The 13,833-nt window shown below is 39.2% G+C and overlaps 1 protein-coding gene across 3 annotated transcripts in view; it reads right to left on the bottom strand.

Moving 5' to 3' along the window:
• LOC117477208 overlaps positions 1 to 13,575 on the bottom strand; it is a 28,299-nt gene extending 14,724 nt beyond the window's left edge. Inside the window, exons 1-7 of one of the 3 annotated variants that reach the window (XM_034123875.1) lie at positions 13,414 to 13,575; positions 11,996 to 12,325; positions 11,587 to 11,862; positions 11,160 to 11,252; positions 10,992 to 11,078; positions 10,880 to 10,908; positions 9,932 to 10,181 (exon numbers count right to left, since the gene is read on the bottom strand). In XM_034123875.1, coding sequence (XP_033979766.1) covers positions 10,107 to 10,181; positions 10,880 to 10,908; positions 10,992 to 11,078; positions 11,160 to 11,252; positions 11,587 to 11,862; positions 11,996 to 12,325; positions 13,414 to 13,474 — 951 coding nt within the window. In that variant the 5' untranslated portion in view covers positions 13,475 to 13,575 and the 3' untranslated portion in view covers positions 9,932 to 10,106. Of the gene's footprint in view, positions 1 to 9,931; positions 10,182 to 10,879; positions 10,909 to 10,991; positions 11,079 to 11,159; positions 11,253 to 11,586; positions 11,863 to 11,995; positions 12,326 to 13,413 lie in introns of those variants that run through there. The other 2 variants (XM_034123876.1, XM_034123874.1) reach the window with 2 other exon arrangements.
• Between the last annotated feature and the right edge of the window lie 258 nt (positions 13,576 to 13,833).

Raw genomic sequence — 13,833 nt, 5'->3', positions numbered from 1 at the left:
TGTGTAAACAGATGTAGGTCCCCACAAGGATAGTAATGCTAGGTCACACACACACACACACACACACACACACACACACACACACACACACACACACACACACACACACACACACACACACGTTGTTTTATTCCTCAGGAGTTCGTATGTGTATGGTTTGTGAAATATAATCAAATAAAAAAACTACTACTAAATTAAAATTGAAACTAGCTAGCTGGAAGTAGAAGAGTACATTCATTTTTTTAACCGAGAGTTTGTATGTGTATTGTTTGTGAAATAAAATAAAATAATAAAAAACAATAGTAGTACACATACATTTAAAAAAAAACATAATAATATGGAAAATACAAATAAAACTAGCTACCGAATAGTGAGCTTGTTTACTTTATAAACATGTGCCGATTCCTCCAGAAGACCCTAACAATTCACTATATGTTCCTATCAGATATATCACCTATTATTATCTTTAATTAAAAATATAAACACTTAATTCTAGGTTATTTATGAATGGAGTTCTGCACAGCACCGTTGTCCAGCATGTTAGCCTGCTAGCTGCTAAACAACAACAACAACAGTACACTAAGGGCCTTTCTCATTTCTCTAATTCCCCTCCTCGACTCCTACCTCGTGTCTTAGTCCCGCCCACAGGAGATGCGAGCGGAGGAGTCGAGGAGGGGAACCGAGGAGAGAGGAGGGGAAGCAGCAGGCGGTTAGAGAAATGAGAACTCCTCTCCTCTGAGCGGTCATTTTAAAGAGACGTCCATTAATGATGACAGGAGGCACAGCAGCCCTCTGTCTGATGGACAGATGTGTTCATGATGACTTATATATTTACTTTGAATCATTCACAGTGCGGTATAATGAGACAATAACAGGCTACAGATGCGGACATATATACACACACACATATATATATATATATATATTTATATACACACACACACACACACACGCACGCACGCACGCACACACACACACACACACACACACACACACACACACACACACACACACACACACACACACACACACACACACACACACACACACACACACACACACACACACACACACACAGGTGCAGTGACACAGCAGTAACACACACCTGGGTTACCCGTGTGTTTCTCTGAGATTTAACGAGGAGAGTTTTAAAGAGTCCCTGTTCTTCTTCTGTGGTGTTCCCTCTCCTGTAGTTCTATAGGTGTTAGTGCATGTCAATGGCCTGCAGAGGCTAAAATCCGTGAGTTCCCTCCCTGAGTTCTCCCCCTCCCCCCCAGGTCTTCACAGTCTCTGGAGATAAAGGCTGAGACGTTTTGTTTCCATGTTTCATTCATTAGCTCCACTAAATGTGCAACACCTTCCTTGGCTCTGACACAAACTGTATGTTGTTTACAAAGTGAGAGCCAGGTCAAAGATATGTGTTCAACCCAACAAAGCGTTGTGTTGTCAGTGTGTTGGAGATAGAGAGAGAAACACAACTCATTATAACATTGATTAAAAGCACTTTTTATTTGGATTATATATCATTAAAGCCGTAGTAAAAAAAGGAGCAACATATTCCATTAGGACTTAAAGGTGGGGTAGGTAATTTACTTCAGAAACACTTTTTGTTATATTCCATGGAATGCTCTTAACATCCCGATAGCAATGAATAAATGCTTAAATGCTTTGACAATAAATGTCATCTGTGGAAGCCGTAGTACTGTAAAAAGCACGACCAATCATCTGAGCCGGCCCGGCTAAAGTAACTGGATGGCCTACCTGCCTGTCAGCCTTCCATCTGTGCACAAACTTATCTGGTGCCCTCATTGGTCATGTGCGCGTTCGTGTGTGTTGGAGGAGGGGCTCTGTGAGGAAGTCTGAAGGAAGGGGCAGATTTTTTCCGGTTGTGTATTTTCAAATTCTAGCGCACTCGAGCTGGTTTCTCCAAAATTACCTACCCCACCTTTAAGCTAATTAAAACATCCTAAGATACTGTAGGCATTTCAGGTTTAGGAATACATATAGAGTAAAAAAGAGAGTATAGTAAATATATTGTATAGACATTTGATCAGATATATACAGCATGTGCAGCAGTTACAGTAGGCAGTACAGGTATACTGTATAGTATAAGTACACGCTATGCTAATTATAAGACATTATATGAATCATTCATTGAAAAACGAGATAAAAGCATTTATTAAAGTTATTAAATCGACACTATGATTTGAGGGAATGATTTTCCCCAGAGAACACAATTAACAAAAACATTTTATGGATCATTTTACAATTTAAATATGTTATTAATTCAACCCAACGTATGTTTGAACATGTGCAGCAGTTACAGTGAGAAGTGAAGGTATAAGGTGTAAGTACAAGTAACGCTAATATTGAGATGTCATATACAGAATAAACAGCATTAAATCAGAAATATACAGTGTAAGCAGTAATATAACTATGTATGGGAATGTGAGAGCATAATTAAAGGATGTTAAATCAGAAAGGAATGAATATAATAAGCTATGTTTCCTATCTTATGGTGTTGAGTTTCTGAAGTGGTCTGTGTGCGGGGGGCGGGGCCTCTCTATCTCTCTCTCTCTGTATGCGGGGGGCGGGGCCTAACAGACACGCTGCAGCGGCCTGCACACTAGAGATGGCAAATCCGGATCATTTTACGGACTCAGGGTCTTCTGAGTCAGCCATTGAAGAGATCCGGATCATACGAGTCATTTGAGTCATATGAGTCAGCATGACCAAGACCGTAGAAATCCTATTGGTGAAACCGAAAAGTTGTTGCATTTCACGAGCATATTATTATTCCATATATTTTGAATATATATATTTGTATATATATATATATATATAATATCTGCATGTATATTTTATATTTCGACATGTATATTTTATATTTTATTTTTATTTCTATTCTTGTATATTTTGTAGTTTTGTTTTATTGTAAAATGCCTTTTATGCTGCTGTAACAACAACAATTTCCCAATTTAGGATCAATAAAGTACTATCTATCTATCTATCTATTAAACTGACGTTATAATTAACCTCCGCTACACAGTGTATTTTGCTTTAATAAAAAATGTTGATCACAAAAAAAAGGGTTATTTTGCGATTTGGCAAATCTGAGTCTGCTGTTGACTCGTGCATGAGGACGAGTCTGCTGGATCTCCGGATCTGCTGCTATATACGGCTCCGAGTCCGCACGAGTCTGATCCGCTGTGTGTTGCACACACAGTGAGTCAGGATTTGCGAATCCGAGTCTGCTGTGGACTCGTGCATGACGACGAGTCTGCTGGGTCTCTGGATCTGCTGCTATATGGTTACGGCTCCGAGTCCGCACGAGTCTGATCCGCTGTGTGTTGCAGCGAGTCAGGATTTGCGAATCTGCGAATCTGCGAGTCTGCTGTTGGAGCCGTCGGCTCCTCCGAGTCCCCACGAGTCTGCAGGAAGTTTCACTGATCTGCGTCCCCTCCCCTGAGCCAAACGATCACTTCTGGCAGCTATCCTGTATACTTGCTAAAGGGTAGGTAGATGGACTGGGGTACGTTGTAATGTGATTTTACATGTTATAAAGAGAGTAGCGAGTGACGCAATTTATAGTTTTAATTTGTACGTCACACCAAGTGTGGGACTCAAGGACTCGGGTTAATGGAGAGGGGAGACTCGTCATGACCAGCTCATTTCTAGGATCCGGGTTAATGATCCGGATGAATCAGGACTCGCCCATCTCTACTGCACACAGATTTGTAAGAGTAGTAGTACCGTTCAAAGTAAAGTGTTAAGAGAGTGAAATGTTGCTTTAGGAATTTCAACACTTGATGCTGTCACCTTGATTCCAGTTTCAGATACCTGTGTTTAACTGAATTAGTTTAACCTCTTAAGCACGGCGGTCCCCCCATTGGACCCCTCCCACCGTTTTGTTTTCGAGATAATGTCTCAGGGCTTCTTAACATTTATGAAACTATTAATGTGTAGCACCAGATTAACGGGAAGAATCTCAGCTAACTGAAGATATGAACCATTTTTACCAAAACAAAACACAAGTATCATAAGAAGGGTCTAAATGACCCCTGAGCGAAAAAATTCTAACGCACTGCGGCACACAATTCAAGATAAAGATACCCTTATTACTTATCGTAGCTGCACATACAATATAGCCGATTAAAGCTGAGACTCCACTGATTATTTAGGTATAGTATCATCACTGAGCGATCCGAACTTGCGACAGGGGAAGCAAACACAGACATCACAACACGTACCTTTACGGAGCTTTTACGGCAGATCGTCTCACCGTAGCTGTCAATTAGGTCAAAAGACGTGTTCAATGGCATTAAAACGGAAAAAAAAATTCTACAACTGTTGATCCATAGGTTGATAATGTACCTGTGCCTTTTAAAAAATTATTCATAATCCATAATTCCATTTTTTATGTAAAAATCGGAGCGGAAAAGTTAGCTGCTAATGGTAGCCACCAGAGTGTATGCAGCTTCCGGTTTTGGTAACGCGTCACTCTCACTCCTTATTTGTTAACGTTTTGGTGTGTATATAACTTTCCCTCGATTCCATTGGCTCTAGCGGTTATAAAGAGATTTCATTCATCAAAATCGAGCAAGGGGGGCCAGAGATAGGTCAAATCCACACAAATGACCCCAGAAGTGAGTTTCTTTGGCTAAATCTCTCTAAAAAGGTCAAATTTCACTTGTTTTGCATCAATCTTGATACAGGGTACTTATTATATGTTGTACTTTGGATTCCTAAAGCTTTTAGTCTACTAACCCATCATCCAAGGGTAGTTTTCACTATAAGTAAAAAAGAATTTTTGGACGGACACTATAATTTACAGTTTTTTACTATGTAAAATCTGAATTTTCTTTAAAATAAAAAACATCTATATTGATTCTGACTTTTCTACATCCAACTGACAGGTTTATCATTACTTTGAGAATAAAGATTATTAATTTAAAATGTGACTAAAACTAATAACCATTTTCGTCTGAAGACTAAATCAAAAATAGCTGCCAAAATGAACACTGCTCAGGTGTTCTCAGTCATCAGAAATGTTCCAATGATCTCATGGTTCTCCTGTTTTCTCCTGTAGAATATGAGGAGGTGATGTTTGACAGCATGGACTCTGAGGGGAGTTGATGTTGTTGATCAGTCACACAGAGGCAGAAGCCCCTCCATCGTTTGTATAGTTCACCTCATCTTCATCTTCATCTTCATCATTCTGCTCCTGTCAGCATGGAACAGAGACATGGTGAAAACACAGAGCAGAGCTGGAAAGTAACTAAGTACATTTACTCAGTTTTGTACTTCAGTACATATTTTAAGGACTTTACTTGACTATCATCAGTTAATGCTACTTTACACTTTAACTGCTCCTTATTCTGGAGCTTCATGTTGAACTTTTTACTCGTCTTCATCCATTCATTTTTATTACACATTCTTGCTTTAACATCTTTTATATTCCTTTTTTTATTATGTATTTATTTCATTCTTAAATTGAGCAGAAATCACCATCTATGATGTATTACATGACAAATATAACTAGTTAAGCTACCCAGTAGTATGTCAAGTACTTTTAATAAACCATACTTTGCAAATGGAATTGATACACATTAAAACATCACTTATTATATTATTACATTATGCATAATCTGTACTTTCAATGTAGGTATATTTGTATTATTAATCATATTTATATATTAGAGTATTTCTACATTGTAGTATTGCTACTTTTATTGAAGTACAATATCTCAGTACTTCCTTTAGTGCCTTGCTCAAGGGAACCACAGAGATACTTCATTTCAACACAACATGCACACTTTACTCCTTTGTTGAATCTTCTGCCTGTCTTATAATCACAGTTAAATGAAAATAATAAATATTACAAACTATTATTTTATATTTAAACTCACAAAGTTTTTTGTCATCCGTTTGTTGCCCCCTGAAAAAAACCAAAAAGACAAACATGTTGACTTCAGCTTCAACGGTTTACTTTTTCTTTTCTCCTTAAAGGTAGGGTAGGTAATTTTGGAGAAACCAGCTCGAGTGCGCTAGAATTTGAAAATACACAACCGGAGAAAATCTGCCACTTCCTTACAGAGCCCCTCCTCCAACACACACGAACGCGCACATGACCAATGAGGGCACGAGATAAGTTTGTGCACAGATGGAAGGCTGACAGGCAGGTAGGATTTTTTGTCAAAGCACTTATTATTGATATTCATTGCTATCAAGGATAGTAATGCTAGGTCACACACACACACACACACACACACACACACACACACACACACACACACACACACACACACACACACACACACACACACACACACACACACACACACAGAAGTTGTTTTATTCCTCAGGAGTTCGTATGTGTATGGTTTGTGAAATATAATCAAATAAAAAAACTACTACTAAATTAAAATTGAAACTAGCTAGCTGGAAGTAGAAGTGTACATTCATTTTTTTAACGGAGAGTTTGTATGTGTATTGTTTGTGAAATAAAATAAAATAATAAAAAACAATAGTAGTACACATACATTTAAAAAAAACATAATAATATGGAAAATACAAATAAAACTAGCTACCGAATAGTGAGCTTGTTTACTTTATAAACATGTGCCGATTCCTCCAGAAGACCCTAACAATTCACTATATGTTCCTATCAGATATATTACCTATTATTATCTTTAATTAAAAATATAAACACAAATGGCGCGTTTCCACTACAGCGCGCAGCCCGGTTTAAGAGGGCTGTGACGTCAGCGGCCCGTCTTTGGTTGCGTTTCCACTTGGCCTAGTACCGGCCGGCGGGTCCTAATTCACAGTTTTTCTGGCCTCATAAAATCGTGGGTCCAGGGCCAGAGACAACGAGGCTGAGTCGGGCTGAGTTTGCTAAACTAGAGAGAGCGTCGCTGGCAAGGGGGCTACAACTACAACAAGATGGACATATTTGACCGTGATTTAATTGTAATACACGTTTCAAAATGATGCCGAAGTAACAACATACTGATACCGGTTAGTAAAAACCATGAATTAATGCTTTGTCAAGTCTGCAGACAGACGGCAGGCGAAAAACCTTTTAAAATGCTTGTTTTCTAAATGGAGATTGGCTAAGCTAACGCAGTATATGCTCCGACCGTCCACACTCACAACAACGGCCTATACAGACATAAATAAAGCAGCGACTGTATTCACCATGACACAGGCAGTCTGTGGTTTGTACTTGTTTAACTTTTGTCTAGTTTCTGAACATATATGAGGAGCTGTGAGCTCTGAGTGCTAACAGCTAACGGCTGTGTTGTTTTTCTGGGGTCCTCTGAAGATCACGTCACGGCTCCGCCTACACTGCGTTACTATAGATACTGCCCCAGTTCCTAAACTGTAATGGAAATGCGCCATAAAGTGAGCCAGTCCTAACGAGGCCCAGCCATACCGAGCGGGGCCGAGCGAGGCCGTATAGTGGAAACGCGCCATTAATTCTAGGTTATTTATGAATGGAGTTCTGCACAGCACCGTTGTCCAGCATGTTAGCCTGCTAGCTGCTAAACAACAACAACAACAACAGTACACTAAGGGCCTTTCTCATTTCTCTAATTCCCCTCCTCGACTCCTATCCTCGTGTCTTAGTCCCGCCCACAGGAGATGCGAGCAGAGGAGCCGAGGAGGGGAACCGAGGAGAGAGGAGGGGAAGCAGCAGGCGGTTAGAGAAATGAGAACTCCTCTCCTCTGAGCGGTCATTTTAAAGAGACGTCCATTAATGATGACAGGAGGCATTGCAGCCCTCTGTCTGATGGACAGATGTGTTCATGACGACTTATATATTTACTTTTAATTCATTGACAGTGCGGTATAATGAGACAATAACAGGCTACAGATGCGGACATATATACACACACACATATATATATATATATATATTTATATACACACACACACACACACACACACACACACAGGTGCAGTGACACAGCAGTAACACACACCTGGGTTACCCGTGTGTTTCTCTCAGATTTAACGAGGAGAGTTTTAAAGAGTCCCTGTTCTTCTTCTGTGGTGTTCCCTCTCCTGTGCAATAGGTGTTAGTGCATGTCAATGGTCTGCAGAGGCTAAAATCCCTGAGTTCCCTCCCTGAGTTCCCCCCCTCCCCCCCAGGTCTTCACAGTCTCTGGAGATAAAGACTGAGACGTTTGGTTTCCATGTTTCATTCATTAGCTCCACTAAATGTGCAACACCTTCCTTGGCTCTGACACAAACTGTATGTTGTTTACAAAGTGAGAGCCAGGGCAAAGAGAGGTGTTAAACCCAACAAAGCGTTGTGTTGTCAGTGTGTTGGAGATAGAGAGAGAAACACAACTCATTATAACATTGATTAAAAGCACTCTTTTTATTTGGATTATATATCATTAAAGCCATAGTAAAAAAAGGAGTAACATATTCCATTAGGACTTAAAGGTGGGGTATGTAATTCACTTCAGAAACACTTTTTGTTATATTCCATGGAATGCTCTTAACATCCCGATAGCAATGAATACATTAAATGCTTTGACAATAAATGTCATCTGTGGAAGCCGTAGTACTGTAAAAAGCACGACCAATCATCTGAGCCGGCCCGGCTAAAATAACTGGATGGCCTACCTGCCTGTCAGCCTTCCATCTGTGCACAAACTTATCTGGTGCCCTCATTGGTCATGTGCGCGTTCGTGTGTGTTGGAGGAGGGGCTCTGTAAGGAAGTGGCAGATTTTTTCCGGTTGTGTATTTTTAAATTCTAGCGCACTCAAGCTGGTTTCTCCAAAATGACCTACCCCACCTTTAAGCTAATTAAAACATCCTAAGATACTGGAGGCATTTCAGGTTTAGGAATACATATAGAGTAAAAAAGAGAGTATAGTAAATATATTGTATAGACATTTGATCAGATATATACAGCATGTGCAGCAGTTACAGTAGGCAGTACAGGTATACTGTATAGTATAAGTACACGCTATGCTAATTATAAGACATTATATGAATCATTCATTGAAAAACGAGATAAAAGCATTTATTAAAGTTATTAAATCGACACTAGGGTGAATGATTTTCCCCAGAGAACACAATTAACAAAAACATTTTATGGATCATTTTACAATTTAAATATTTTATTAATTCAACCCAACGTATGTATGAACATGTGCAGCAGTTACAGTGAGAAGTGAAGGTATAAGGTGTAAGTACAAATAATGCTAATATTGAGAAGTCATATACAGAATAAACAGCATTAAATCAGAAATATACAGTGTAAGCAGTAATATAACTATGTATGGGAATGTGAGAGCATAATTAAAGGATGTTAAATCAGAAAGGAATGAATATAATAAGCTATGTTTCCTATCTTATGGTGTTGAGTTTCTGAAGTGGTCTGTGTGCGGGGGGCGGGGCCTCTCTATCTCTCTCTCTCTCTGTGTGCGGGGGGCGGGGCCTAACTCTCTCTCTCTCTCTGTGTGCGGGGGGCGGGGCCTCTCTATCTCTCTGTCTCTCTGTGTGCGGGAGGCGGGGCCTCTCTATCTCTCTCTCTCTCATGCGGGGGACGGGGCCTAACTCTCTCCCTCTCTCTTTGTGTGTGGGGGGCGGGGCTTAACTCTATCTCTCTCTCACTGTGTGCGGGGGGCGGGGCCTAACAGACACGCTGCAGCGGCATGCACACAGATTTGTAAGAGTAGTAGTACCGTTCAAAGTAAAGTGTTAAGAGAGTGAAATGTTGCTTTAGGAATTTGAACACTTGATGCTGTCACCTTGATTCCAGTTTCAGATACCTGTGTTTAACTGAATTAGTTTAAAGAGAGAAAACATTTTGACGAAAAGTTGACTAAAATGTAATTTTACATCGACTAAAACTAGACTAAAGCTATGAATATTAAAAAGGACTAAAATGTGACTAAACACTAATAACCATTTTCGTCTAAAGACTAAATCAAAAATAGCTGCCAAAATGAACACTGCTCAGGTGTTCTCAGTCATCAGAAATGTTCCAATGATCTCATGGTTCTCCTGTTTTCTCCTGTAGAATATGAGGAGGTGATGTTTGACAGCATGGACTCTGAGGGGAGTTGATGTTGTTGATCAGTCACACAGAGGCAGAAGCCCCTCCATCGTTTTCATAGTTCACCTCATCTTCATCTTCATCTTCATCATTCTGCTCCTGTCAGCATGGAACAGAGACATGGTGAAAACACAGAGCAGAGCTGGAAAGTAACTAAGTACATTTACTCAGTTTTGTATTTCAGTACATATTTTAAGGACTTTACTTGACTATCATCAGTTAATGCTACTTTACACTTTAACGGGTCCTTATTCTGGAGCTTCATGTTGAACCTTTTACTCGTCTTCATCCATTCATTTTTATTACACATTCTTGCTTTAACATCTTTTATATTCCTTTTTTTATTTTGTATTTATTTCATTCTTAAATTGAGCAGAAATCACCATCTATGATGTATTACATGACAAATATAACTAGTTAAGCTACCCAGTAGTATGTCAAGTACTTTTAATAAACCATACATTGCAAATGGAAGTGATACACATTAAAACATCACTTATTATAATCATATATTATATTATTACATTCTGCATAATCAGTACTTTCAATTTAGGTATATTTGTATTATTAATCATATTTATATATTAGAGTATTTCTACATTGTAGTATTGCTACTTTTATTGAAGTACAATATCTCAGTACTTCCTTTAGTGCCTTGCTCAAGGGAACCACAGAGATACTTCATTTCAACACAACATGCACACTTTACTCCTTTGTTGAATCTTCTGCCTGTCTTATAATCACAGTTAAATGAAAATAATAAATATTACAAGCTATTATTTTATATTTAAACTCACGAGGTTTTTTGACATCCGTTTTTTGTCCCCTGAAAAAAACAAAAAGACAAACATGTTGACTTCAGCTTCAACGGTTTACTTTTTCTTTTCTCTTGAATCTATGAACCCTCACCTTTAGCTCTGGTCCAGATGTGGACTGTAACCACGGTGATGATGAGAGCTGCTAACCCCACAGGCACCATGATGACCCACCACACAGCTGGAAAGAGAGAAGTCCCAAGTGTGAAATATAGTCAGAGGTTTTTAGCTGTTAAATGTATTTCTTCTCTTCAGTCACTACCTGGTCCTTCTGGATGTTTGCAGTCTGTTTCTTTGTTGTTGTTTTCAGATGTCCATTCATGAATTGTTGGTGTTCCAGTTGTTGTAGCATCTCCTTAAGGAATAAAACAACATCATGCAAAAAACTGTAGTTAAAAAAAATGTTTTCTGCATAAACCAAATGACAAAATGATGTGACGTCAAAACCTCAAATCCCAAAAGCATTATCTGTGATTAAATGCGTGATAAGTGATTTTAAACAACTCATTATATTCTAACCTGGTTTCTCAATTAAGAGCTTCTCTTTTTTATCATAACCATCTGTCTCTTCACATTTCAGAAACTCATGAAATCCCTGATAAATGTGAGATGTTGTAAATGTGTTGTTTCAATATATTCTTATAACAAGACTGTTAGAAGTTATTTTAAACAGCTTATCATGTTCTCACCTGAGGACTGATCGCTGAAGGGAAACAGATGAACTTCTCCTGTGATCTTACTAGTTACTTCACAAGTAAACAACTCAGACCTTGTTGTGTAACTAAAGAGAGAAGTCAGAAATGTCACAGAGGCAGAAGAGCAGGAAGACTGTGATGTGTTTATATCTCTGTGATCTTTAACCACATCTCGACCCTGAAGCAGCCACTTCACTCTGTGTGCACACCCTCCATATGTCGACACAGAGCAGTTTAACGTCACCTCATCATTGTCCTGATGTTCAGTCACTGAAGATGGAGATATTGTGAGAGAAAGACAAACAGAGTAACATTAACTTCATCACTGTAATCATAATTATTGTAATGATTCAGTATATTGCTCTATAGAGACAGTTTAAAACATCATGATGTAAATACTCACTGGTAACAACATACAGATAAACACGAGAGACTGGATCTTGTTGTATTCCTGATCTGAACTGTCTGCAGCCGTAACATCCAGCATCCTCCTCTGTGACCTTCTTTATAACCAGAGAACAATTCTGTGTAACATTCAGTCTGTCTGATTTAGCTTTGGCTGCTTTGTGAATCTGCCCGTCTGCAAACAGCGTCACTCCTGGTGAGTATGGTGAATCACTGAAGCTCCACTCAGTACTCTCACACTTATCCTGATCATCTATCACATTGTCAAAAGGCAAAGTGACTTCATCTCCAGCTCTGACAATGGGGTAGTATTGTTTCACAGATGCAGCTGTTGGGGAAAGAAATCAGAAATAAATATAGACGTCATAAATGCTGACAGAATAATGATTTATTATATAAAAAGGTAAAGAGTTAGAGTTCTGGTTGATCTGTTTAATGAATCATTTAACGACACATTCAAACCAGAGTTAATTACAGATCCACATAACTAACTGAAGTGTTCATAGTGAGTGTGACGATCACTTTAAAGAGTACTGCTATGTGGGTTTTAGTGACCAAGAGTTCACTAAAGTCACCACGTTACAAACACAACTCATCATTCTCAGTTAAAGGAACAGTACGTAGTAAAGTACCGTTAGTGATATTAAAGCTGTTTTATTTCATGTAATTGGTAAATGGTAAATGGACTGTATTTATAAAGCGCTTCATCCAGTCTTTCACCCCCTCAAAGCGCTTTACATACAACAAGTCACCCATTCACACCCAATGCATACAGAGCAATGTGCCCCTTGCTCAATGAAGGGGTTAGAGCCATTTCCCTTTCATCATTATGGTTTGAATGTTTGTCTTATTACTAAAAGGCTTTAGAGGAAACTCTTAACTATCTATTTTTGTGAGTCACACTATGCTTTAAAAGATGTTAGTTTAAGTCTCACTTATTTGCTGTCGGATATGACGTGCATGTCTATATGTCTATATATGGCATGATATTGGTTCACAGCTGAGGGTGTGATTAGACAGGAAGCGGTAGGGTCTTTTGACCGTGTTCTTTTTGTTCTTTTTTGATACGGAGAACTTTTAGTTACTTTGAAGCGAGGAAGTTTGTCTTCATGTTTGTATGTCGCCTTGATCAAAGAATAAATCTGATTTGATTCAACGCTACAACGATCTCTGCAAAGTTAGTTTGGAAGCAAAGAGAGGCGCGTCATAACCCACAACCCCGATAGAGGAAAGTGGATATTAAATGTAGAAACTGATTCAAACTCCACGACAGAAGGTATCATTCACACACCGTTCCCCATTGGGAGCGACTTGGGGTTAAGCATCTTGCCCAAGGATACATCGATTTCAATTGAAAGACGCCCTCACTAGCTTTCATTAACAGTCGTAAACAGTGTGTGTTCTCTGCATCCTCACCTGGAAAGTGGAGCAGCAGCATCAGGAATGAAGACATCAGGATCCTTCTGAATTCAGACATCGTGCTTCTCTCTTGGTCTCTGGCTCTCGACTGTCAGAGTCTCTAACCTGCTGTTTCTGTATTTCTCTTCTGAGAACTGAAGGGGAAGTGTTTCTGTGAGGATGTTGTTAACCGGGTTAACCTGGTTGTTAACCCGGTTAACCCGTGGTTTTACCCTCTGATGCTGAGCAGATAAGGTATGTGCTTAACTCAACGAGCGTCTAATGAAACTCACTTGAATGGCCTACTTTTAAACACATGTATTAGCCGGTGTAATGTTCATGATGTTTTGAAATAGTTTCATGCTCTACACACTGCAGACTCTTCTGGATGTGCCATTCTTAGAGCAGTCTCTCTGACCTGACTATAGGACGCTACAC

The sequence above is a fragment of the Trematomus bernacchii genome, unplaced genomic scaffold, assembly GCF_902827165.1.
Source record: "Trematomus bernacchii unplaced genomic scaffold, fTreBer1.1, whole genome shotgun sequence".
Lineage (NCBI taxonomy): Eukaryota > Metazoa > Chordata > Actinopteri > Perciformes > Nototheniidae > Trematomus > Trematomus bernacchii.
Note: the sequence above shows the minus strand (reverse complement) of the source record. Positions and strands in the feature narration are given on the sequence as shown.